The 24,925-nt window shown below is 42.2% G+C and overlaps 1 protein-coding gene across 2 annotated transcripts; it reads left to right on the forward strand.

The window, feature by feature from the left end:
• Nucleotides 1-313: 313 nt before the first annotated feature.
• On the forward strand, nucleotides 314-23,577 carry CCDC82 (coiled-coil domain containing 82). 2 transcript variants are annotated; one of them, XM_054015604.1, is made up of 8 exons: nucleotides 314-388; nucleotides 1,499-2,057; nucleotides 2,764-2,983; nucleotides 3,873-3,965; nucleotides 11,044-11,168; nucleotides 11,810-11,980; nucleotides 19,477-19,662; nucleotides 21,301-23,577. In XM_054015604.1, exons 2-8 carry the CDS (start codon nucleotides 1,506-1,508, stop codon nucleotides 21,364-21,366), a joined length of 1,413 nt encoding a protein of 470 aa, XP_053871579.1. In that variant the 5' UTR covers nucleotides 314-388; nucleotides 1,499-1,505; the 3' UTR covers nucleotides 21,367-23,577. The 2 variants fall into 2 exon arrangements, with proteins under 2 accessions (XP_053871579.1, XP_053871580.1); XM_054015605.1 differs by lacking the exon at nucleotides 314-388 and adding an exon at nucleotides 418-995.
• Nucleotides 23,578-24,925: the final 1,348 nt, after the last annotated feature.

Consider the following 24,925-nt stretch of genomic DNA (forward strand, 5'->3'; position numbering starts at 1 on the left):
CCCAGGTACTTGCTCTCTCTCTATCTCTTCTCCCCCGCCCTGCCCAACCCAGTGCCAGTCACACCCAGGCCAAGAGCCCCTTCCATCCAAACCAACACCGGGGGACCTTTCTGCGTAGGAGAGAAACAGCTCCCACCCCGGCAGTGACATCATCCTAAATCTCAACCTCTGGCCCAGGCAGGCAGCATGCCAGGTCACGTGACCCCATTCCAACGGCCTCCCAGCACTTCCGTCAACACCGAGTGGGAGTGAGTGACAGGCGGGACGCGCCAATCACTGCCTGCGAGGCCGCTGCACTTGAAGGTGGGAGGGTCCGGGTGCTGCGCTGGGGGAGCAACGGCACTCGGCGCGGGGATTCCTGGGGTGCGCGCGGCCGGAGCCTTTAAATGTGCGTAACGGGGGAGGGGGGGCCCTGTCTGACCCCCTCCCCTCGGGGAGGCGGGAGGTGCCCTGACTGGGCTGGCGCGAGAAAGCCCCCCCGGAGGGACTGGCCCCGCGGGGGGCGCTGACGGTTACACCTGCCCGCCAGCGCGGTGCGCTCCTTGGGGCGGGCCCCGGGCTGGGCTATTAGCGGGGCCGCTACACCGGCGCTGGCCGTGGCGATGCGCCGCCCCTCCCCTCCCCTCCCCGCACATCGAGCCCGCGGCAACTCCCCGCCGCCTTCCCGCCTTGCTGTCATCCCCGGGCGGTCGGGGAGGGGGTCACGTAAGGCCCGGCCGAGGCGTCCGAGCTGCATTGTCCCCCCCGCACTGCAAAAGCTGCTGCCCCAGTTACCGTGCAGTTCCTTGCAGTCTCGTTTGGCCCCAGGCGGCTAAGGACTGAAAAGCCCTTGCTCTGTTGCACCCCCAGGCGGGGGTTTGAGGAGCTGAAGAGTTGTGAATTTGGAATAAACTAAGGAAACTCCCAGTCAAACAGTCACTGTGCTGGGTGTAATGCAGAGATCCCAGCATAAGGTTGTCTGAATGAAGGGTCATACAGAAGCCAGAGTTTGCACAGTAAGAGTAAAGCATTCTAGTGTTTTTGTTACCAAGGAAATGAGATGTATGGATACCTGTCTCTTGTAGTATTTTCCTATTCTATTCTTTTTACACATGCCCTTCCTCTGGACATCACTAAGGGGCAGAGTTAAGGTTGATGAAACATCTTAACTGTACATGTAAATGTAAAATTTAAATTAAAACTTTTCAATTATGGGATTTTTTTCTCCATTTTATTTGTGGGTTTCACTTTCCTCTGTTTCTAATGCCTGGTGTTTGTTTGTGTGTGTGTGTGTGTGTGTGTGTGTAATTCTTAATAACAATAACATTATTATAAGGTATGTCGTACCATGAAATTATTGCTGTGCACTCTCAGCCCTTTTGTCTGAGAGCTTCTCTAAGCAATAGACCATTAATCATAGATGTATTAGATTAATAATGCATACTGTTTTGAATATCTTGGTATCATAGCTACTCCGGGTTTTTTGGTAAATACAGTTTGTTTTTTATTATTGCGGTAGCTTTTCAATGGAAACAAAACCAGTTATCAGAAGATATGAAACAAGGAGGAATACAAGAATAGAAGAACCAGCATCCAAATCTCGGGTTGATTGGAGGCGGACTAAAAGAGAGACCATATTGCTTGATAGTGATGAAGAACTCACATCTGCTTCAGAAGATGAACGACTCTCCTCTACATCAGAAGACGAAGTGGCTGAAAAACAAGAAACTGTAGTTAAGAGGTTTAATCTTTCAGATCATGAGGAGAAAGGCCATGATGACACAGTCGTAGAGGATGTGGAGGATGACTGCATCACTCCAGGGAAGCGTAAGAGGTCGAGCACATCTGTAATGTATGACAGTGACAGGAGTGATGATAGTGACATCCCTGTTAGAAAAGTGTTTGCTAAACGTTATTGTATAATGGATGAAGATGAGTGTTCTCAAGAACAGGAGCAATATAAAACCCCTACTACAGAAGAAGACTTGACTAATGGGAAACAGAAGCGGCTAATAAAACTGAAAGAACTCGCAAGACAAAGATCAACTCGGGCATCCAGTAATAGTAAATATTGTGTGGTATGTTTTTACCTTTGAAATTCAATACTTTGTTTTTTCATACATATCACCTCACAGAATTTTACTCTCAAGATAGGTTGGGAGCTCCCCAAAAGTTGCAAGAGCTTCATCCCCTACACTTTCAGCGGATGCATGTTGCAACTATGCAGTAGTACTGTCTCTGATGCCTTTAGTTTGGGGTTATTTTTTTTTATTGCCAAGGGCTGAAGAGCTCCTTGTGTTTGTTCTCATAGTCAGCCAGAAGACTGAACTCCTTAGAACTCATCTGTCCATCTTCTCCAAATAGTTAAGGATACGTTCCCTTTTTTTTTTTTCTCTCCCCATAATTTTTTATTTTCTTTTAAAATTCCTTTTCTTTAAAAGGACTTGACAGAGACATTGGAGGGGGCTGCCAGACCTCCTCAATGGAGGAACATGCTACCTAATTGAGGTAGCTTAGACTTCTAGAGCTAAGAAAACTGCTACAGACAGACGTAAGAACAGAGATCTATATGAATTACATGTGAAAGTAAACTTTCTCTTGTTTGGACTGTTAGTCAATTGAAATCTTTTCTTGTTAATTGAACATGCAATATTCAAAGGCCAAGAGTGTGTGTGTGTGTTATACACAAAATTGCATATTTTACTAAGCAATGCAAATGTTGAAAATTTCATAGGGGAAGTATTCAAATGATGGTTTGTTTTAAGATGTTTTTAATTTACTTAGGATTCTGATGATGATGTGGAAATAATAGAAGAATCATCCTATCCTTTACCCCTCACACCAACAGCAAGCAGTGACATTGATGATGATGATGATAGTATGAAAGACTTTATAGTTGAGGATGAAGAAGAATGTGCAGAACATTCTGAGGATGAAAACCAACCACAAGGGAAAGAACTGGATACATCAAAATTCCAATTACTGGAATATTACATTCCACGCTGTAAGGTTAAAATAAGCCACAAGTTGATATGAGTACTTTGCTTGTAAACCCATGATTTGGTGTTTATCAGAACTTGTCTATATTAGCTCAAAATAGTGCGAAAGTGCATGATAGCTTGAAAGTAGAAAATTAAAATTCAAAAATGCTATAGCTTATTGTGGAGGCATTGTAGCTTCCATAACAATACTCAGTCATTTTATTCCTTTATCTTACTGGGTTTTGTGGGCTTTTGGGGGGGGAAGGGGCGGGGTTGGTAAGGTGCTGTAACTGTATTTTCAGTTAGATGTGAGGTAAATTATTCAGCCCCTGATGTTTGGTATCAAATTCCTATTGAGACACGAAACTTCTTGCTTCTTGTGGTTCCTAAAACTCTTGCTGCATTCCTCAAAATCAGCCATGTTAACCCTAATGTTCTGGCTGTATTCTGTTGTAGGTAATTACTATTCTTGGGTAGCTACCTAAAGTTCCTCCTGCAGTTTCTCTTGGATACAGTATCCTTTGCTTTCTATCATTAACTATTCTGTGTTATTGCCATGTGCTGTTATAGAGAATTTGTGTTACACCCCTGTCTCCAAAGTATAATCAGGTAATGGAAGGGGGGTGGGTGTGTGTGGCTTCTATGGTAAAGTTCTTTGATATTGTTTGGAATGAAAGGCACTGTTTAAATGAAAGATCTTAACTTCAAAAGTCCTCTGTTTTTGTATATCTTGAATTGAAATTTTGAAAATAATAATTGAAAAATTGATTTAAAAAATTGCATTTATAGTATTTGAGATTAGGTACCTCTTTATCAAATTTTGCATGAAACATGTATGGTCTGTATATGAATTTGTTGCTTGTGAGGCTTTTTTACACTGTTAATTGCTTTATCTGGTTGCATTTTTTCCAGTCTCTCGCTGTGACCATTATGTCCACTTCCAAAGAGTTGTAAAAGCTTTCCTCATCAACACAATTGATGACACTTTTTTGAGCTCATTGTATGGTAAGTAACATTACATGGCAGAAAATGTAATGCCTGTGGGGTAAAACATTATGGTATTTATGCATAAGAAAGTCATATTTGGTAGTTGGTGTGGGTCTGGGCGTTAGAATTCCTGGGTTCTTCTTCGAGTGCTTGCTCATATCGATTCCAATTAGGTGTGCACGCACTGCGTGCACGATCGTCGGAAGATTTTTACCCTAGCAACTCTCGGTGGCCCCTGGAGTGGCGCCCTTATGGCACCGGATATATGCCCCTGCCGACCCAGCGCCCCCTCAATTCCTTCTTACCGCCCATGACGGTCATTGGAACTGTTGAGAGCGGCATAGCTGACCTCCACATCCCTAGCTTACTCGTTGTATTATAGATAGTTCTTTAGTGTAGTTTACCAGTTTAGTAAGTTTAGAGTAGTTCTTACTGAATTTTGTAGATATAGTGTATATAAGTTGAGGAAACGGGGTTTATCCCCATTCCTCTGCCCGGTACCAGGGCTCATGCCCAAGTCTCCGGGTTTCAAACCTTGCTCGGCCTGTCTCAAGCTGATGCCTATTGGAGATCCCCACGACTCCTGTTTGAAGTGCCTGGGGGAATCTCATCAGCCTGATAAGTGCCGCATTTGCAAGGCTTTCAAGTCTTGGACAAAAAAGGAGCGGGACTTCCGTCTAAAACAGCTCTTGATGGAGGCGGCACTTAGTCCAGTGCCCTCGGCACCGTGCGCAGACTAGGCACCGTCGGTCCGAAGCGCGACTCTGGCACCGGAGCAACCCAGCACCAGTACAGACGTGGCACCGCTCGCTGTCCCCACGGCCCAAGAAGCAGCACAAACCACCTATGCGGACTCGACAAATTCATGGTAAAATGAATGGTTACCCTGGGTACTATTATCCCATCCCTGGATCCTGGAGACTGGTACGCCGCCCTTGACATTAAGGATGCGTACTTCCACATAGCGATCTACCCACCGCACAGGCGGTTCCTTTGTTTTGTGCTTGGACAGCAGCATTTCCGATTTGCGGTCCTCCCCTTCATCCTCTCCACAGCGCCACGGGTCTTCACGAAATGTATGGCTGTCGTAGCGGCCTGGCTCTGCAGACATCAGATCCAAGTGTTTCTATACCTCGACGACTGGCTCATTCGGAGTCACTCCAAGCTACAGGTGCGGTCTCACGTTCGCTTCATCATGACCTGCTTCAGACAACTGAGCCTGCTGCTCAACGCCGAAAAGTCCACTTTGGAGCCAACCCAAAGAATAGATTTCATCGGGGCAGTCCTGGACTCGAATCTCGCCCGGGCATGCCTACCGCAGACCCGCTTCCATCCACGCCCTCCGAAGCTTCCCAACCTCAACAGCACACACGTGCCTCAGTCTTCTGGGCCATATGGCCTCGTGCACCTTCGTGACCAAACATGCCAGACTACGCCTCCGCCGCTACAGATCTGGCTCTCGTCAGTATACCACCCAGGCCGGGACAGTTTGGACGGTGCCAACGAAGGTCTTGTCCTCTCTGAGTTGGTGGCTAAACCCCAACCTTGTTTGCAGGGGGATGCCATTCCATGCCCCACAGCCCTCTCTAGTCCTCACCACGGATGCGTCCTCTCTGGGCTGGGGCACTCACCTCGCGAACCTTCGCACACAAGGCCTTTGGTCCGCACAAGAAATATCCCTGCACATCAACGTCAGGTAACTGAGAGCAGTACGCCTAGCGTGTCAGGTATTCCCTGAACATCTGAAGGGCCGTTGTGTCATGATCTTCACAGACAACACAACAGCCATGTTTTACATCAACAAGCAAGGCGGAGCGCAGTCGACCCTCCTTTGTCAGGAAGCCATACATCTCTGGGAATTTTGCATAGCGCACTCAATCGACCTGGTGGCGTCATTTCTCCCAGGAGTCCAGAACACCTTGGCAGAACACCTCAGCAGGTCCTTCCTTGCTCACGAGTGGTCAATATGTCTGGACGTTATCCATTCTGTTTTCCGGAGGTGGGGATTTCCCACCTTTTCACCTCTCGCGAGAATCAGAAGTGCCAGGTGTTTTGTTCTCTCCAGGGTCACTCCCTGGGGTCCCTGTTGGATGCCTTCTTGATACCGTGGGAAGACAACCTGCTCTATGCCTTCCCTCTGTTTCCATTGGTCGACAAGGTCCTTCTGAAGTTACGCAGAGACAAGGCCCGCTTAATCTTAATCGCTCCAGCATGGCCCAGACAACACTGGTACATCACACTCCTCGATCTGTCGGTGACCGAACCAATTCCTCTTGTGTGGCTGGACCATTGTGGCCGGACCTGATCACTCAGGAACACGGCAGGTTATGTCATCCAGACCTGCAGTCCCTCCACCTCACAGCATGGATGCTGTATGGCTGACTCAATCTGAGCGGCGGTGCTCCAGTTCCGTGCAGCAAGTGCTCTTGGGGAGCAGAAAGCCCTCCACTAGGTCCACATACCTGGCCCAATGGAAGTGCTTCTCGTGCTGGTGTGCTCTGAGTAATACTATCCCTCTGGAGGTGCCAGTACCTACCATCCTAGGCTATCTGTGGTCCCTGAAACAGCCAGGCCTAGCTGTTTCATCTATCAGAGTACACTTATCAGCGATTTCAGCCTTCCACCCGGGCGACAACCGGCGCTCAGTCTTCTCCAGTCCCATGGTCAGCAGGTTCCTCAAGGGTTTGGAACGCCTGTACCTGCAAATTCGTCATCCGGCCCCTACGTGGGACCTCAACCTAGTCCTATCTAGACTCATGGGTGCCTCCTTCGAACGGATGGCCACCTGCTCGCTTCTGTACCTGTCCTGGAAAACAGCTTTCCTCATCGCTATCACATCGGCGAGACGAGTCTCAGAACTTCAGGCCCTCACATCGGACCCACCGTATATGGTGTTCCATAAGGACAAGGTACAGCTGCAACCACACCCCGCTTTCCACCCTAAGGTGGTGTCTGTCTTTCATGTCAACCAAGACATCTTCCTCCTGGTCTTCTTCCCGAAGCTGCACACTTCGCGATGGGAACAACAGCTACATTCCCTAGACGTCCGCAGGGCTCTTGCCTTTTACATCGAGTGAACGAAGCCATTCAGAAAGACGTCCCAACTGTTCGTAGCAGTGGCAGACCAGATGAAAGGCCTCCCGCTCTCTTCGCAGCAAATCTCGTCTCGGATTACCTCATGCATCCGTGCATGTTATGACTTGGCTAGTGTCCTAGCTACACGATTCGCTGCCCATTCCACTTGGGCTCAAGCTTCGTCCTCCGCCTTTCTGGCTCATGTACCCATACAGGAGATCTGCAGGGCAGCGACTTGGTCATCCATGCACACTTTTGCCTCCCACTATGCCATAGTGCAGCACTCCAGGGATGATGCAGCATTCGGTTCAGCGGTCCTTCATTCCGCGACATCTAACTCCGACCCCACCGCCTTGGTAAGGCTTGTGAGTCACCTAATTGGAATCGATATGAGCAAGCACTCGAAGAAGAAAAGACGGTTACTCACCTTTGTAACTGTTCTTCGAGATGTGTTGCTCATATCCATTCCAAACCTGTCCTCCTTCCCCATTGTCGGAGTAGCCGGCAAGAAGGAACTGAGGGGGCGCTGGGTCGGCAGGGACATATATCCGGCACCATAAGGGCGCCACTCTAGGGAGCGCCTCAGCCGACCCACCGAGTGTTGCTAGGGTAAAAATCTTCCGACGATCGTGCACGTGGCGCACGCACACCTAATTGGAATGGATATAAGCAACACATCTCGAAGAACAACAGTTACAAAGGTGAGACCGTCTTTTCTGGTCCCAGTTCTGCCACTGACTTGCTTGTGTGGCTTTAAGCGAATCACTTAACCTTTGTCTGCTTCAGTTTATTCCATCTGCGAAGTGCGGAGAATAATCTAAGGGTTTGGTTGTGTAGAGATTTAGGCTTTGTCTACACTATGCACCTTTTAGCAACACAGCCGTGCTGCTAAAAGACATGCAGTGTAGCAGCTGTTTGCCGGCAGGAGAGCGCTCCTGCCGACAAAGCGCTGTTCACACTAGCGCTTTTCATACACAAAACTTTTCTTTCGGGTGTGTGTGGGGGGGTTTTTTGTGTTTATTTTTTTTAACACCTTTTTTTAACACTGACACAAGTTTTGTCATTCAGTTGTCAGTATAGACAAAGCCTCTGGGTGGGATCCACGAAGGGACTTAGCCCTGGTCTACACTACAGAATTACTTCAGTATAACTACGTTGCTCGGGGGCTGGTGAGCTTCTCCTGCCAACATAGCTACCACCTCGCACGGAGGTGGATTAACTAAACCGACAGAAGCGCTATCCAGTCGGCTTAAAGTGTCTTCATTACAGCATTACAGTGGCACAGCTATATTGAAGTGTAGACTGCCCTTAGGTGCCATGATGCTCAGCGTTGCAATGCCTAACTTTTAGGGCCCCACATATGACTTAAGTGGACCAATATCTGTCTTTCCCTGTTTGTGAATCGCCCTTGTGCTTACGCTGGGAGATAGATATCTAGAAGCTGAGGGAGGCAGCAGTGCGCATGCTCAGAGGGGGAAACATGGGCATCTAGGGAAAACTTAGACACTGATTGAGTTTAGGTTCCTACAGGATTTGGTGGAGTTTTGTGCATCACAGTGGAGCCAGGGTGTGAGTGTGTGCAGCAGGCTAGTGCGCTGTACAAAGTCACTTTGGACAAACCCTAAAAAGAGTGCTGTAGGGCTTAATTCTTTAAGGTTTGGAAAGTATTTTGAAATCTGGATGAGTTCCTCTCTGTATCAGGGATTTGTCCTTTGATTCGGCTGATATGAGGCTTGATTAATAAAGAATTATATTTAAATATAATTCCACTCAACATGGATTTATGGAAAATAGTTCGTGTCAAACTAACTTGACATCCTCTTTGGATAAGAGTACAAGTTTGGTTGGGCAAAGTAATATTGTTGTTATATACTTCTGTAAGGTGTTTTGACTTGATATTTGACTGCATGACATTTAGATTACAAAGCTAGAACAATATAAAATTAACATGGCATACATTAAATGGATTAAAAACTGCTTCAAAATGTAATTATAAACAGGGAGTCATCATCAAGTAGATGTACTGTAGGGTCCTGTAGGGATTAGTTCTTGGCCTTGTGCTATTTAAGATCTATATCAATGATCTGGAAGAAAACACAAAATCACTGATCAGGTTTGCAGTTGACACAAAAGCTGGAGGAGTGGTAAATAACAGAGGACAGATCACTGATACAGAGCAATCTGGATCGCTTGTTAAGCTAGGTGCAAGCAAACAATATGGACTTTAATATGGCTAACTGTGAATTTATATGTCTAGGAACAAAGACTGTAGGCCATGCTTACAGGATGAAGGAGTCTATCCTGGAAAGCAGTTACTCTGAAAAAGACTTGGGGGTTGTGGTGGATAACCAGCTGAACAGGAGCTCCCTGGGCAATGCTGTGGCCAAAAGAGCTAATGCAGTCCTTGGATGCATAGACAGGAGACTCTTGAGTTAGAATCAGAGAATTTATTTTCTCTCTATATTTGGCATTGGTGCAACTGCTGCTGAAATATTGTGTCCAATTGTGGCATTCACAATTCAAGAAGGATGTTGATAAATTGAAGAGGGTTCAAAGAAGAGCCACAAGAATGATGAAAGGATTAGAAATCATGCCTTACAGTGATGTAGACTCAGGGTAGTCAGTCTGTTTAGTTTAACAGAGAAAAAGTTAAGGGGTAACTTGACTACAATGTGCCTCAGGAACACATATTTAATAATTAGCTCTTCAGTTTAGTAAAGAAAGGTATAACATGATCAAATGCAGACTAGAATTAAGGTGCAAATTTTTAACTGAGAATAATTTAACTATTGGAACATTACATCACTGACCACTTTTAAATCTAAATGGGATGTTTTTGTAAAAGATATGCTCAAGGAATTACTTTGAGAAAGGTCTGTGACCTGTGCTATACAGGAGGTCAGACTGGATGATCACAGTGTATTCCCTTTTGGCCTCGGAATCTATGAATCTTTGAATTACTCTATATTCGTCACACACAACATCTTCCAAAAAGGACTTACAAGTAAATCTATTAATTAGTTTGAGTTAAAAATATTTTTTAAATGAGCCATTTTAGCACAGTGTCACACTTTTTCCTGAACTATCTTAATAATTGATTTAAGAGGCACTATTTCTTCAAACCTTCCACATAGTTAAAATTTACTGAAAGTTTGCACATATGCTACATTTGAGGAAATTAGTTGTAATTAAGATAATTAGGCAAAACAGTCAGTAAAGAGATGATTATATAGACCAGTGTATCCAACTTTAATTTGTTCTGTGATGTTATTGAGCAGGAAAAGTGGTGGGGGAACCTACGTGTTTTAAAAATCCATTGTAATCTAATCTGTGACCAGATAGAATAATGATTAGTGCATTTTAGTATGACATCGCTAAGAATGGAAAGTTGAGATTGTTTATATGTTTAACGTATTTGAACTTCTTTTTTAATATAATATTCTGATTTCCTTTGTTTGTAATAAATGTTTTGGGGATAATTACAATAGTGTAATGTTACTATCATGTACTCCCAACCTTAACTCCCTCTTCACATAACTTTTTGTCTCAGAATTAACTTAACGGGTCTGTATAAATATAGTTCATTAAGCAATTATATTACAAACATTGTAGGGAAAAGGACAGGAGCATCTGTTTTTTCAGACTTTTGATAAGTGTGAGTGGTTATATTTTGAGATTAACTGTTCTCAGATTGAATGATCTTTGTTTGAGCAGTTCATTCATATTTTGAGTTTTTATTTCTATTCTTCTTTTTATTATTTTGCAGCACCTGCTGTGGACAGGTGTCTTTATGAATATATCAAAGTTAATTTTAATGATTTGTGTAGCTTTCCTGGACAACAGATTTTATTGTAAATATCCCTAATAATCATTAAGGTTACCGTTCTTCAATCAGTAAATAATTATATGGATGCTTTTCAGTGTGTAGTCTCCTCATCTCCCTGAAGATTTTGTAGCTGGAAGAAAAACATGCATTCACTGAACATCATATATTGTATTATAGTGACTTTTTTTTGAACAGATGGAACGAGGCGAAAGAGATATGCACAAGAAATGGTAACCTCACTCCATTATTTGGATGATCGCTTTATTCAACCTCGTCTTGAAAACTTAATCTCTAGAAGTCGCTGGAAAGAACGATATAAGGTATCTAGCTTCTGTCTTGGTCAATAAAGTAGCTCCAGGTGTCAAAAAAAAAAAAATTCATAGACTCTACTCCTAAATGAAAATACAAATCCTAATAACTATTTGTCTTTCCATATTTTGGGGCATGATCTTAATTAGCTGTGATTTTTGTATGTGTATCCAGTAGTTAGTTGCACAAACTACATGATAATACACATCCGAGTATTCAGGGGTAGTGTGTAAATACATCATGGCTGCTTTCCTGTATTTCTAGCTAGATTCTGCCCTGAAAGATGTATTAATGATTGTCCCACAGACTTGGTAAATGCCCCACACATGCACTTCAAAGAGCATCTTTTGACAGTTACACTGTCACAATAAATGTTTGCAGATTTCTTTTAAAGAAACCAAGAAATTCACAATGTAATTCATACAACTTAGAATATGAAATCAGTGTGAAATAATTCAGTCTCATGCATATGAATGAGGAGAATAATTGAAATAGGATCAAATACAGTGAAATAAATGGAAATATGAATGGGGTTGGTTAGTGCCCCTAAGACATTGGAGTTGAGGGCACTCAGCACCTCACGTAGTCAAGAGTTTTTGTCTTGGTTTAGGGGCTATCCTGTTGAAGAGTTTTATGTAATATATCTTTGTAGGAGCGAGTGGATTGTTACCCTGAAGTCCGCATAGTAATGAAGACTCCAATAAATAGATCCTGTCAAGCTTGTGAACTGCATCGGTACTGTAAGTTTGCTGTGTTGCTGTCAGGAAAGCTGTACAACTATAGAACTTTGGAAACAGATGACTTTATGTTGCATGACAAACAGGTAATTTTTTTTTTTTTTTTTTTAATTCTGTGTTCTTGGTTGGTGCTTTGTACGTTTCAGATGATGAAACAATGAGAGATGATCCCATCATCATAACTAATCCCCCAAGGTGGTGTGCATGGGGGTGGGTTTTTTTAGTTGCCCTGAATTTAGATGTCTGAATCTTTATTCACCATCATTCTTTACCTTACTGGAGCTACAACCTTGGAAGAACCTTGGGTAGAAGGAAGCAAGTAATTTATTGATTGACCAAAGCCTGGTGAAAACACTATACATATATTTCCACCATAAACTGGAAAATTAATATTAAATTTCATGCATGATCTCAGGTTTATCTACACCTTCTTCTATGAAGTCTACTCCAAAAATACTTTCTACGAATATCAATATTTCTTTTATAAGCATAGTTCGTAATTTCTCTATTAGATTACCTGAATCTGATTTTATAGGGAACTTCTTGAATTTTATTAATCCATATCTTTCACAGTTTCTTGAATAAATTTTCAACACTATTTTAGCATCATTTGTAAATTGCCAAAACTTGATTCTTTTCTTCTAAATTCATATTTGAAATCCTCTATCCTAAAGCTCTAGGCCAGGGGTCGGCAACCTTTCAGAAGTGCTGTGCCGAGTCTTCATTTATTCACTCTAATTTAAGGTTTCGCGTGCCAGAAATACGTTTTAACGTTTTTAGAAGGTCTCTTTCTATAAGTCTGTAATATATAACTAAACTAAAAACCTTATTTACTTTACATACAACAATAAAATGTTTAAGAAGCTTCATTAAAAATTAAATTAAAATGCAGAGCCCCCTGGACCAGTGGCCAGGACCCGGGCAGTGTGAGTGCCACTGAAAATCAGCTTGTGTGCTGCCTTTAGCACGAGTGCCATAGGTTGCCTACCCCTGCTCTAGGCACTTGCATAGATATTTAAAAATAAAGAAATTAATCCCATTCAGCTAGTTAACCTATCCATACTTACTCCAATCCACAACATTTAAATCAAATAATCAGTAAGACCATAACTTGCAGTTCACTGAAAACTTGAGAAAATAGATGAGCCTTGTAGTGTGCCTGACAGTTAACAGATTCGGGCTATTCTATACCAGGGTAATGGGAGCAAGTCCCTGAATCTAGTTTTCTTCTTTTGCTTTATCTGTCATAGGACAGCAATAAATCCTAATGACCTGTGAGGACAAAGTCAGTGTAGAGTGTGTTACGGTCCAATCGTAAATCTTGTATTGTTTCCCGAGGGCAGCAATTGGGTCTCCAAGGGCAGACATCAAAAACCCCCACCTAAACTCAAGGAGGTAATGAATTATCCAGGACAAGGATGTAATCTCTATTCCCTGTTTAAGACCAGAAAAAAGTCAGTAAAAAGTGTCATGGTTCTCCCTTTATCATCTGCTCAAGGGTGCCTATTAATCTTGGTACTCCAGCCATCGCTCCTCAGTGGGTGATGCCCCTTTAGGTCTGGGCCTCCAAACCAGGAATTTTGGCTTTCAGTCCTTCTGCAGTTTACTATGATTGTCCCAGCACATCTGAGCTGAATCCAGCACCTGTAGTTCACGCTCTCAATGACCAGCCAGCTATCACAGACTCAGTACAATTATTTTTAGGACAAAAGCATTACAGAGTTAACATACCAAAAAACAATAAACAGTTTATATGCATAATAAGCTTACAAGGTGTTACCTATCACATGGAAATCCTAGTAAGTTTCCAGTTCTTCAAACCCATCCAGCAGGGTTTTGCCCCCTTGGTTACAATTACATGTCAGTTTGAGGAATACTCAGCCAGTTCAGGCTGACCCTTTGTATTCAAACTCTGTCTGCTGGGCCTCTTGAGCCAAGCCTGAATAAATACATTAACTCCTCGCTTAACGTCCTCTCACTTAACATTGTTTCAAAGTTACGTTGCTGCTCAATTAGGGAACATGCTCGTTTAAAGTTGTGCAATGCTCCCTTATAACGTCGTTCGGCTGCCTGCTCTGTCCACTGCTTGTAAGATTCTGTGGAAGAGCAGCAACTTTACAAGGGAACATTGCACAAGTTCCTCTTCTCCGCCTTCTCCCCCTCCCTCTCACTGCTTCCCTGCCGCCAAACAGCTGTTTGGCGGCACGCTGAGTCTCCACTCTTTCCCCTCCCTCCCAGAAAGTCCTAAGCACAACCAAACAGCTGTTTGGCGGCAGGGAAGCGCTGGGAGGGAGGAGGAGAGCAGGGATGCGGTGTGCACTGGAGAGGAGGTGGAGTGGGGGTGGAAAGAGGTGGGCCTGGAATGGAGCGGGGACGGGAAGAGACGGGCCTGGAGCATCCCCCGGCAAAGTTGGCGCCTGTTCTTCTCCGGGAAAGCTGCCACTGCTGCCGCAAAGGTGCTTCCTAGCGCCCTTGCCTGCAGTGGGCTGTGCCTGTGTGGGGTAAGCCAGGGGCACTTCCCAACCACAGTACAGTACTGTACAGCATATAATACCTTTTGTCTGCCACAAAAAAATTTCCTTGGAACCTAACCCCCCGCATTTACATTAAATCTTATGGGAAAATTGGATTCATTTATCATTTCACTTAAAGTTGCATTTTTCAGGAACATAACTACAACGTTAAGTGAGGAGTTACTGTATATGCAATTTGTTCGTTCTTCTCTAGAGTTGTTTACCTATCGTGGGCTCTTTAATAATCAACTGCTACTAACTTTAGTTCCTGGATGAAGCTCGGTAACCCTCCCCCATGTAGCTAGATTGCAATCTCTAGTTCACAAAGATACAGAAACAAAACTTTGACTAATCCCTGGACCCACAGCATACAGCACATCTTAGTAGAATAATCTTTTGAAGTTTCCACACTTCCCAGGTCTTGCATGTGTCACCAAACAGAATCTTCTTTATTGGGGCACCTCCTGGATGGCCTGTTATCCCAGTTAAGAGCACAGGCCATTTTAAAAATTGGAACAGACGTACAATGCCAGACTGAATTTATAGAGTTACTTTCATTACAGTTCATCTTCTCAGTTTGGTTTGGACTACTCAATATCAAAAGCTTGGAGCTTAGATTTTCTTTTCTTTTTTTTAACACTTAACCATCATAGTGCATCCTGATCTGCAAAAATGCATCCTTTGGGGGAATGAGGAGGAAGTACGGTCTAGTTCAGAGGCCACGAAACAAACCAGGGAATGTTACATGACACTAAATTTGCCCCATTTTGCTACTGTAAACAGCAGTGGCTCCTTGGAAGCTGCCCACACTACCTCCTTGTTCCTATGGTGATCCATAATCCGGCCAGTAATGGGTGCTACTCACTGGTACCGTGCTGGAGGTTTCATCTGCAGCTTGTTGACCCAAATGTCCTGTCTTTGCTCTCGTGTCACTTAGCTCAACTGCAAGAGGACAGCACAATGCTAAACTGGCACATCAGGAAAATAACTGACTGAAAGAAAAGTCAGTGCAGCCTTAGTGGATCAGAATGAATGGTATTCTGTAATTTGGTTGGGTTGGTTTGTTTGTTTGTTTTTTAAACTATATAAAAGCACCCGAGAGAGAGGATGAAAACTTCACTTCAGTCCTTTCTTCTGCACCTCAGTACACCCCCTTTAATTGTAACAAGTACAGTTTTCTTTTTCTCTGATCTCTGGATTTTTTCTTTTCATATCTATTGGCAGTGGGTGTGGTTGCTATTTTATTTACATTTCCAGTGACTATTTTTGTTTTTTGTGCATAGCCTTCTTTTTCTTTCCTACCCCCTCCTTGGTTACGCCAAGATGTCACATCTAGTTTAGCATTATAGATGTTAGTGCTTTGCTTTGCTGCCATGTGCCCTATTATCTGGACCATGTCTTCTGCTTGCCAACTTGGTAGTAAACATGACAGTTGTGGTATGTCTTTTCTCATTCTTCTCTGTGGTCAAGTCACTCTGTGCATTCCACATCAACTGGCATAACAAGTTTGGCTAGTTGAGCCACCCAACACAGATAAATTAAGCATTCGGAAAAAGTCAGTGAGATTTCTGAAATTAACATTAGAATGAATGCACTCTATAGACTTTTTCCAAGGCTGAGTTCTAAAGAAGCTTTTGGTAACTTTAACAAAATCTTTCTTGCTTAAAAAAAGTGAAATGTTTTCAGAGATAAATAAATAAATAGGATATCTCCATTAATTTATTTTATCTCCTAGAACTGGAAGGGACCTTGAAAGGTCATCGAGTCCAGCCCCCTGCCTTCACTAGGAGGACCAAGTACAGATTTTGCCCCAGATCCCTAAGTGGCCCCCTCAAGGATTGAACTCATAACCCTGGGTTTAGCAGGCCAATGCTCAAACCACTGAGCTATTCCCCCCCTTTATTTATAATCAATAAAGTGTAGATTGTAATATTAAAATTGTACCATATTGGGGAAACTTCAAGGTAAAATGAAAAAATTAAAGGACTTTGAATTAGTTAATACAAAAATAATATGCTGAATTCAACAAGGTAGATAGTGAATATAGTGAATACACATGTTATTCTCAAATGCCCCATAAATATCCATAATCCAGCTCTTAATTGTTGGGCATTCTGGGATGGTGCAGCAAGTGAAGCTGGATTCCCCAGGTTTCCAGTGATTTTTACAGCATTCTTTGAGGCATAAAGGTTGAAGCCCTCAAAGGGCTGGTCCACACTAACCCCCCACTTCGAACTAAGATACGCAACTTCAGCTACGTGAATAACGTAGCTGAAGTCGAAGTATCTTAGTTTAAACTTACCGCGGGTCCACACGCGGCAGGCAGGCTCCCCCGTCGACTCCACGTACTCCTCTCACGGAGCAGGAGTACCGGCATCGACGGCGAGCACTTCCGGGATCGATCCCAGAAGATCGATTGCTTACCGCCGGACCCGGAGGTAAGTATAGACGTACCCAAACTTTACAACTGTTTCTGGACTTGAACTCTTGCAGTACCACTGGGACCCAAACACCAGTCCTAATCCTGCAGTTTGTTGTGGGTGGGTGAACAGTGGGTCTCCATGTGGATGCAGCAGTCTGCTCACATGCAGTCAGTTGCAGAATCACAGCTATAGCAAATCCTGGACCTCAAGCCAGTGTACTTGCAATCACTGCATATGGGACAAATCCTAAAATGATGTGTTTCCACTGAAGTTATGCTCATTCACATTACCTGAAGATCTGGCCCTGTATTTTTAATGACGGGAATTACAGAGAATTCCATTGAAAATTAGTCCTAAATTTCTACTATCTATCTAATAATTACCAACAAAATAAATACAGCAAGTACCAACCTTTGCTGTGGAGAATGAGGTCAAGTAGCTGGGACCACTCACGTAGGTAAACATTTAGTGACACATACCGAAATGCTTACAGAAAAGCTAGGATGTAGACTTCGGTTAAAACCTAGCCTGCTTAAGGTTTAAAAGACCGTAAGCTACCACTTAAGCCACACACAAAAATATTCAGAATATTAACAACAACAATGAAATGTATCATCGCTTTATGACTCAGAAGAGAAAATCCTGCAGTTATAATATGGCTAAGCAAAAATACATGCAATCTGAGATCACAAATCCCACAGCTTGAATTAAACACACTACTTTGAGGAGCAGTGGGCCTTAGCCAGTTAGGTACTTGTTGCACACAAGAAACAGAAAAATAACCTCAAGCTAAAACAATACTGTACTGCACTGGAAAGATGTCAATCTCTTATTAGTATACCATAAAGCAGTTGCTGTCAACCTTTCCAGACTACTGTACCCCTTTCAGGATCTGATTTGTCTACACCTCACTTAAAATCTACTTGCTTACAAAATCAGGCATTAAAAATACAAGTGTCACAGCGCACTATTACTGAAAAATTGCTTCCTTTCTCATTGTTACCATATAATTATAAAATAAATCAATTGGAATATAAATATTGTACTTACATTTCAGCGTATAGAGCAGTATAAACAAGTCATTGTATGAAATTTTAGTGTGTACTGACTTAGCTAGTGCTTTTTATGTAGTCTATTTTAAAACTAGGCAAATATCTAGATGAGTTGATGTACCCCTTGGAAGACCTCTGCGTACCCCCAGGGGTACACATACCCCTGGCTGAGAACCACTGCCATAAAGTGAAATCAATTTCTCTTGCATAAAGCGAAATCCATTTCTCTTGCATAAAGCTCGAGTTACCCAAGCTGTGTGCAGGAGAAGTGCAGCTGGGCTGGGAAGGTAAAATCCACAAAAAAACAGAGGCCAGATGCAGCTGTAGGCTTTTTTTTTTTTTTTTTTTGTTCCCAGAGGCTTTACTCCAACCTATAGGCTAAAGTATCGACCCCTACTGGATAAATCCCTCTTCTGATGTGACCCTATAGCCACTCAAAACACCCACCTATGTGGAACTAGCATGAAGCTCCCTTCTGTGGAATCTACGGGAGGCATAAGCACACCTGAACTGCTACTCCACCCATAACTTCCCCTCATGATCTCAACGTGGATTTAAGGATGCAGGGGGTCTCATGGTGAATTTCACTCATTCTTAATAACACCTATGTGTTTACCTGAACATAATCATTCTTCATCAATACCAGCTTTGCATAAAATCTGTTCCAACTACTTAATAGGTATCTGTGCACTTGCCTGTATGTAATATTACTACAGCTAAAACCTGTATAACTGTCTGTGTATATGCATGTATACTTACCATTTGCCTATCTGTAAATATCACTGAGTCACATACTGTTAAATATACAAGGCCATCAAATGCAACATCTATATATTTGCATCACGGAGGCTTCCCAGGTGTAAAATAGTGATGAGTGTGAAATACAAGGGTTTAGGTTCCCACAGTGCTGCTAACTTAGCCACAATACATGCACTGTGTATTTTGTGGTTATATTTAAAGCCAATATTTTGTCAAACTCTTCTATAGGCTTTAGCAAGAGGAGAAAGTTAACATGCATGTAGGTGGATTTGGTGCATCTCTGGAGATTTTTTTTTTAATTTCTTGAATGTTCAAAATGGTTGTGCATCCTTAGTGTGACCCTGATATAGCTTTTGCTTTTTAGGCTTTTGAGCTTTTATTCTTAATAAATCCAGACTTTATTTCATACATTTTAATTCCATGAATGTTGAAGTGGCTACATCTTATGACTCCAGCAGGTAGTAAGTATAAATGAGAAAGGATTTAATCAGTTTTCCTCCAAACATTAGGGGATTTTGTAAGCGTTGCTCAGGTGGATCTACTGGTAGCATTTCACTGTTCCTGCAGAGCTGTGCGTAGTGGTTCTTGAGGAACAGGGTCAGATGGAACTGCAGTTGCGCTGAATCACCAGCCGTTGCCCCTGCATGCTTAGGGTGCAAAGAATGTGGGGGCTACATTGCTTATAAAATAGAGTAAATCATATAGTATCAAAGGCTGTTTAGTTCATTATTTCAAAATACCAAACTGATTTAGCCATGCATTTTATTGTCAAGATGATCATTGCTTCATGTTAATTTATCTTAGATAACCAAGTTTGTTCATTTTTTTTATATAGGTTTTGAAGGTTGGCAGCGTGTGTGCAAATCGTACAAGGGTTTATCATAATCTGAAACATTTTAAATTCAAGTTGTATCAGCGCTGCTGTTCAGTTACAGAGGTGGAGGGCATTCAGGATGAGCCAGTCAAAGACACAGTCGACAGGCTTTTCAGTCAATTGGAAGAGAGTGGCTGGATTCAGGAGGTATGATGGAATCTGTCATTGAGTTAATTCCTTTGTATCAAAGGCGGTAGTGACAGTAATGCTAAATAAAATGTCCATGTTTTAACTAAGCAATAAGTTGTGCGTTTGTGGTCTACTGTAGTTCATTCAAGATGGTAAAGGGTAGACATCAGCCATGCAAGACTTGTAATAACTTTCCATAAAATGCAGTTCTGCTCTGAAAAGTGACTCAAAAATAGTACCTATTTACAGAACAAAGCTGCTCCTTGCAAATAATCAGTCTGATTTTAGTCACAAAAGTAAGCAAGTCCCTTACTGATTTTTACTCTTTTTAGCACTGCTGGACAGGTAAGATGGGGGAGCTGGATTCTATTCCACAGCACCAGCAAAATAATTTATTTGGTTCCAATTACAGTTAAAGATTGAGTTTGCACAGGTGTAATTCAAAGCATAATATGAAGGCAACAGTGTTACACAAGTGTAACTGAGAATGGAATTTGGCCTGTAGAACTTTTATTAATAGTGACAATGTGTGAGTTTGACTATTGGGAAAGGCACAGTAACTTGACCCAAAGGAGTGTAAATCAGAGATAAAGGAGGGCTTTGCTTGGGCCATTTAAAATACTTCCAGCTTATATACTTGTCTGACAGACTTTCCTCCACTGGATTTCAAATTCATACTTCCAAGCAAATTCAGCTTCTTTGGCCATTTATTCTCCTCCATTCAAAAATGTGAGTTTCAGGCCACCTCTCTTTTGGAATGGACCCATTTTTGCTTGTCTGTTTAAATGGACAACTTCCAATGGAAATAGTAGGGCCCTTTTAAAATGAGTTTTTAAAGCATGAATATTTTTGGCAAAATGAACCCATATTAATGTCATAAAAAATGCACAATGTAACATTATTAGTAACACATTAATTTGTTTTTATTCTTGTATTTATTTTATTATGTGCTGCTGCAGTAGTCAGTCCATGTGCTACATCAGTGTTTCTCAAACTGGGGTCGCCGCTTGTGTAGGGAAAGCCCCTGGCGGGCCGGGCCAGTTTGTTTACCTGCCCCGTCCACAGGTCTGGCCGATCGCGGCTCCCACTGGCCGCAGTTCGCCGCTGCAGGCCAATGGGGGCTGCTGGAAGCGGCGGCCAGTAAGTCCCTCGGCCTGCACCGCTTCCAGCAGCTCCCATTGGCCTGAGGCAGCGAACCGTGGCCAGTGGAAGCCGCGATCGGCCGGACCTGCGGACGCGGCAGGTTAACAAACCGACCCAGCCCGCCAGGGGCTTTCCCTACACAAGCGGCGACCCCAGTTTGAGAAACACTGTGCTACGTGATACAATACCAGGGTCTTAGTTAAAAAATAAAAAGTGGCATAATTGATGCAAGTACACTAGATACCCATGAAATACATCGTACTAAGCCTCCACAGTGTTTCTGTATCAGGATCAGTTTTTCTTCATTATTTTGATTTCTTAAGCTTCATGAAACACTATAGGACAAATTACCTGAGTAGAGCAGGGCTTACCAAATTAGGCTTTGGTTCTCTCTGCTTCTGAATCAGTGCTGCTGCTCTTGTTTATGAATTAAGCTTGGCACAACAAGAAATGTATTTGCTTCATTCAGTTGCTGTCCTTGATGAATTGACATGGTTTTTATTTTATATGCAGAGATATGATTATCTGGAAGAATATATGAATGATGCAGATTACTTCCAAGAAGAGAAAATGGACTGAGTGGTCATGCATCTCTTTGAAAGAAGCTTTGTAAAAATCTCTAACTAGCTATGATATCCACCTGTCCACAAAAATATCTCCAAATGCTTTTCAAGATGTTTTCTTATGCTGCATTGTATTTAAATCTTCAGCTGTGCCTGTAAATTGCCATACATATAAAAAGAAAAAGCAGCATATTCTTTTATACCCCTTAATTTTAAATGTCAAAAGAGTGATTTAAAGATGTTTTATGAAGTAAGCAACCTTCTGTTATGCAGAGGTCACTTGAACTTTCCTTTGTGGTTAAAAAGACTAGTGTCCAAGTACCTATGTATTCATGAAATAAAACTTCTGTATATTGATGCCCAGCTCAATGGCAGAGATGTGAGAGAGGGGTAAGCCCCAATTAACCCTTTTGGGGGTAGCAATACTTCAATAGAAAGTATAAATTACATCCCATCACATCCCTGTAAACTTGAAATATGAGCATTAACCAGTTAGCATGGTTATAGTGAGAATGAAACATAACCAGACACATTCATTCATTAATCCAGTATCAAAACCACCTTCACTTCTCATCCCTGGACGCCTAGAATACTGCAATTTGCATATGGCCATAGCGGCTGATGTGAAAGATGTCTATATGTAGTACAGACGGCACAATAGCTACTGCCATGTATTGGAAGATAGGTGGATAATTCCTGCAAAACTAACTAATAACAGTAATCGCCTGGCTGACAGGTGGGAAGGTGTGCAAAACCTTGTTTGTGTTACATGTGGTGGGTGTCATACCTCTCTGGGACAAATAAAGCCCTAACCCAACTTTCTCTCTCCTGGGTCTTCAGAGATGTAGGAGGAGTTTAGTGATGTGTACATTAACCCCTTGGCCCACTTGCTGCACATAAAAGAAAGCAGGCAGTTGGAGTTGGGGAGCAGAGAGCCTAGTGACAAGGGGAAAAGTAAATGCTGCTCTTTTTTGCTTGAGTTGTGGAAGAGTATAACTACTTCAAACTCTTCTTGCCTCCTGGGAAAATGAAGGACAGTTTTTGTTGTTATTAGTTTAAACCCTACAGAGGAACCGATATTAAAGTGAATGTTATTCTTGGGGTGTAGTCTGATCATACCTATGAAGAGAACCTACTGTCTAACAGTGCTGTGTGTTCAGTATTATAATACTCCTGTGGGAATGGTGGTTTTATTGCTGAGCATGTTGCAAGGATAGTCTGAGGTTAAAATTATTTTTTTTAAATCAACATAGTAAAATGAATCCATATTAAATACATGATCTACTCACAGGCAGTATCCCAGCATCCATAGACTTTAATTACATAGATCTTCACGCTACTAACTGCATATTGTCAGAATAAAATGTGTATGCCAAATATGTCAATACATTAATCACCCTCCAGATTACCTCTGGTAGATACCCAGTTGCCTTGCTTCCCATGCTAACACTTATATATGATCCTACAAGGTGTGTGGCAAAGGTATGAGTTAGCTCTGCTTTCTGCAGTGAAGACTTGCTTCCCTCCCACCTTTTTTTTCCCATTGCTATTTGGGGCCTGATGCAAAGCCTGTCAGAGTCAAGGGAGAGACACCTATATTCTTTAATGGATTTTGGATCAGGCTCTTGGGGAAAATCCTACTAGACTTGGCCCTGATCACATCACTTTTTAGGAAGACCAGGCCTCTTGTACAGTGCACCAGAAGAACAAAACCAGTGTACCACATTACACACCACCTTGTCAAATGCACACCGTGCACCAGTTATGATTGTGCCCCAGGCATTCATAGTTAACACTTGAGGGCGAAATTATTACACAATACCATTTTATTGTTACATACTACTTTTCCTTCCATGCAACTTTTTTTTTTTTTGACATTTCGAATACTCTTCATCTTTGCAGATGAATACAGTTCTGCAACAAGAAGTCTATGTTTAACCTCCTTTGCAAAAGTGGGCAATGACTCTGATTTTTCCAGCTCATATTTTGTTAGCGTTCAAGAGGGTTTCTGTATCTCTCTAACATTTATCATGCTTAAGTTTACACTGTTCATGTCTAGAAGCATTGAGCACATAATTGTTAAAAAGTACAACTGAGGAAAGCGGTTTGGAAACGGATGTAATTTTGTACTGCATAATGGAAGATGTCTACTGCCACCTATTCAATTAAGCTGCACTGGCAAAATAGGGGATGCATTTTAATAAAAATGAATGTGCTTTGCACCTTTTCCCATCATTTCTTTCTCATTCATGCAAGAAAAAGAATTATTAATAACCAGTATTTAATGTAGAGTAAGTGAAGAGTCCTCTTTTAGGTATGTGCCTGCTCCTGTGATGGCTAGAAACCATATAACATTAATGATTGCTTTGTACTATTTTTTAATATATATATAATATATTTCATATTTTTCCCACCCAAAATAAAAAGGGGTTAATTAAAAAAATAGTTTATTTCATCCACAATAGAAAAAATATTCACCTCACTGTAGAGGCAGTACAGGAACAAATTGATTATCACTCTGGCAAGAAACCAACCACACAGCAAAGAGAGGCCAAAAATGTACTTGCACCGGGAATCTGCTGCAAGAAGACTGACAGATCAGGTGGCAAAACTGAGACATCTGACTGTAATTACACTTTTTACTGGTTCCTGTGGATTTTACCAGCTTAGGCACATCCCCATTCACTGACTTGTATATTCCAGCTCTTGTGCATCACTTCTGAATTTGGCCCTTTCAGTCTTCCCCCATATGAGCAAAAACAAGGAGCAGAGCAAGGCATTAGGGTGAGGGCAGATCAGTAGCTGCAGTGACGTTAGCCATTACTTGTTACATGTGCACAGAGCAGTGATACGTACTTCGCAACAGAACACTGTTTAAGCAGTTATGGGGGGGTGAGAGGGCTTTCCCCAATTTCCAAAAAGCCTGGCCTTAATTCCTAGGATTTAGACCAGGATATTCTTGTCAAAGGTAAGACAATGCAATTAAGGCTGTGAATGGGTTTTTCCGGTAACATTGTGGTATCTGGAAAGGAAGAAGCTGGTGGGAATTGTGGCCAAAGAGGTATTTCAGAACGCTACATGCATTTGCTCGAAAGGGTTACATGGGGACTTGTAGTGCAGTATTGCCACATAGAATAAACAGCTTCTTCCCAGATCTGCCTCTGTGGCCAGCTAGAATTCCCAGAGAGCCCCAAACACATTTGTCTGAAGTGGGTGAGATGTATGCTGCTTAGCAGCCTTTCCCAACTAGCCCCATCTCCCATTATTACATGTGTTACCTTTTGCACAGTGAAGAGGAACTTATGGTACCTCTTAAAAGAATATGAAATCTTGATTCCACTACATTATTCCATCAAATAAAATTCTAGTTTTCTGATTTAATATTACTTAAATTAAACTGAACACTACAAAATTCAAAACACTACATTAATGTAATGATAAGGGATAGAAGTGAATAGAAGTCAACAAAATTTAAACATGCTTTGTAAAGTAATATTAATTTGCATATATTGAGAATATATATTTTAAATCCTATTCTATTAACCATCTGACTGTGCAGTGTGTGCAATGTGGGA

This window comes from Malaclemys terrapin, chromosome 1 (genome assembly GCF_027887155.1).
Source record: "Malaclemys terrapin pileata isolate rMalTer1 chromosome 1, rMalTer1.hap1, whole genome shotgun sequence".
Classification (NCBI taxonomy): Eukaryota; Metazoa; Chordata; order Testudines; family Emydidae; genus Malaclemys; species Malaclemys terrapin.

What these genes read in the sequence shown, in the direction of transcription:
- CCDC82 (XM_054015604.1), top strand. Translation starts at nt 1,506, where the DNA reads ATGGAAACAAAACCAGTTATCAGAAGATATGAAACAAGGAGGAATACA. An exon ending in GTAATAGTAAATATTGTGTG is followed by an intron (nt 2,058 to 2,763) that starts GTATGTTTTTAC and finishes TAATTTACTTAG; the next exon opens with GATTCTGATGATGATGTGGA. An exon ending in TTTTTTGAGCTCATTGTATG is followed by an intron (nt 3,966 to 11,043) that starts GTAAGTAACATT and finishes TTTTTTGAACAG; the next exon opens with ATGGAACGAGGCGAAAGAGA.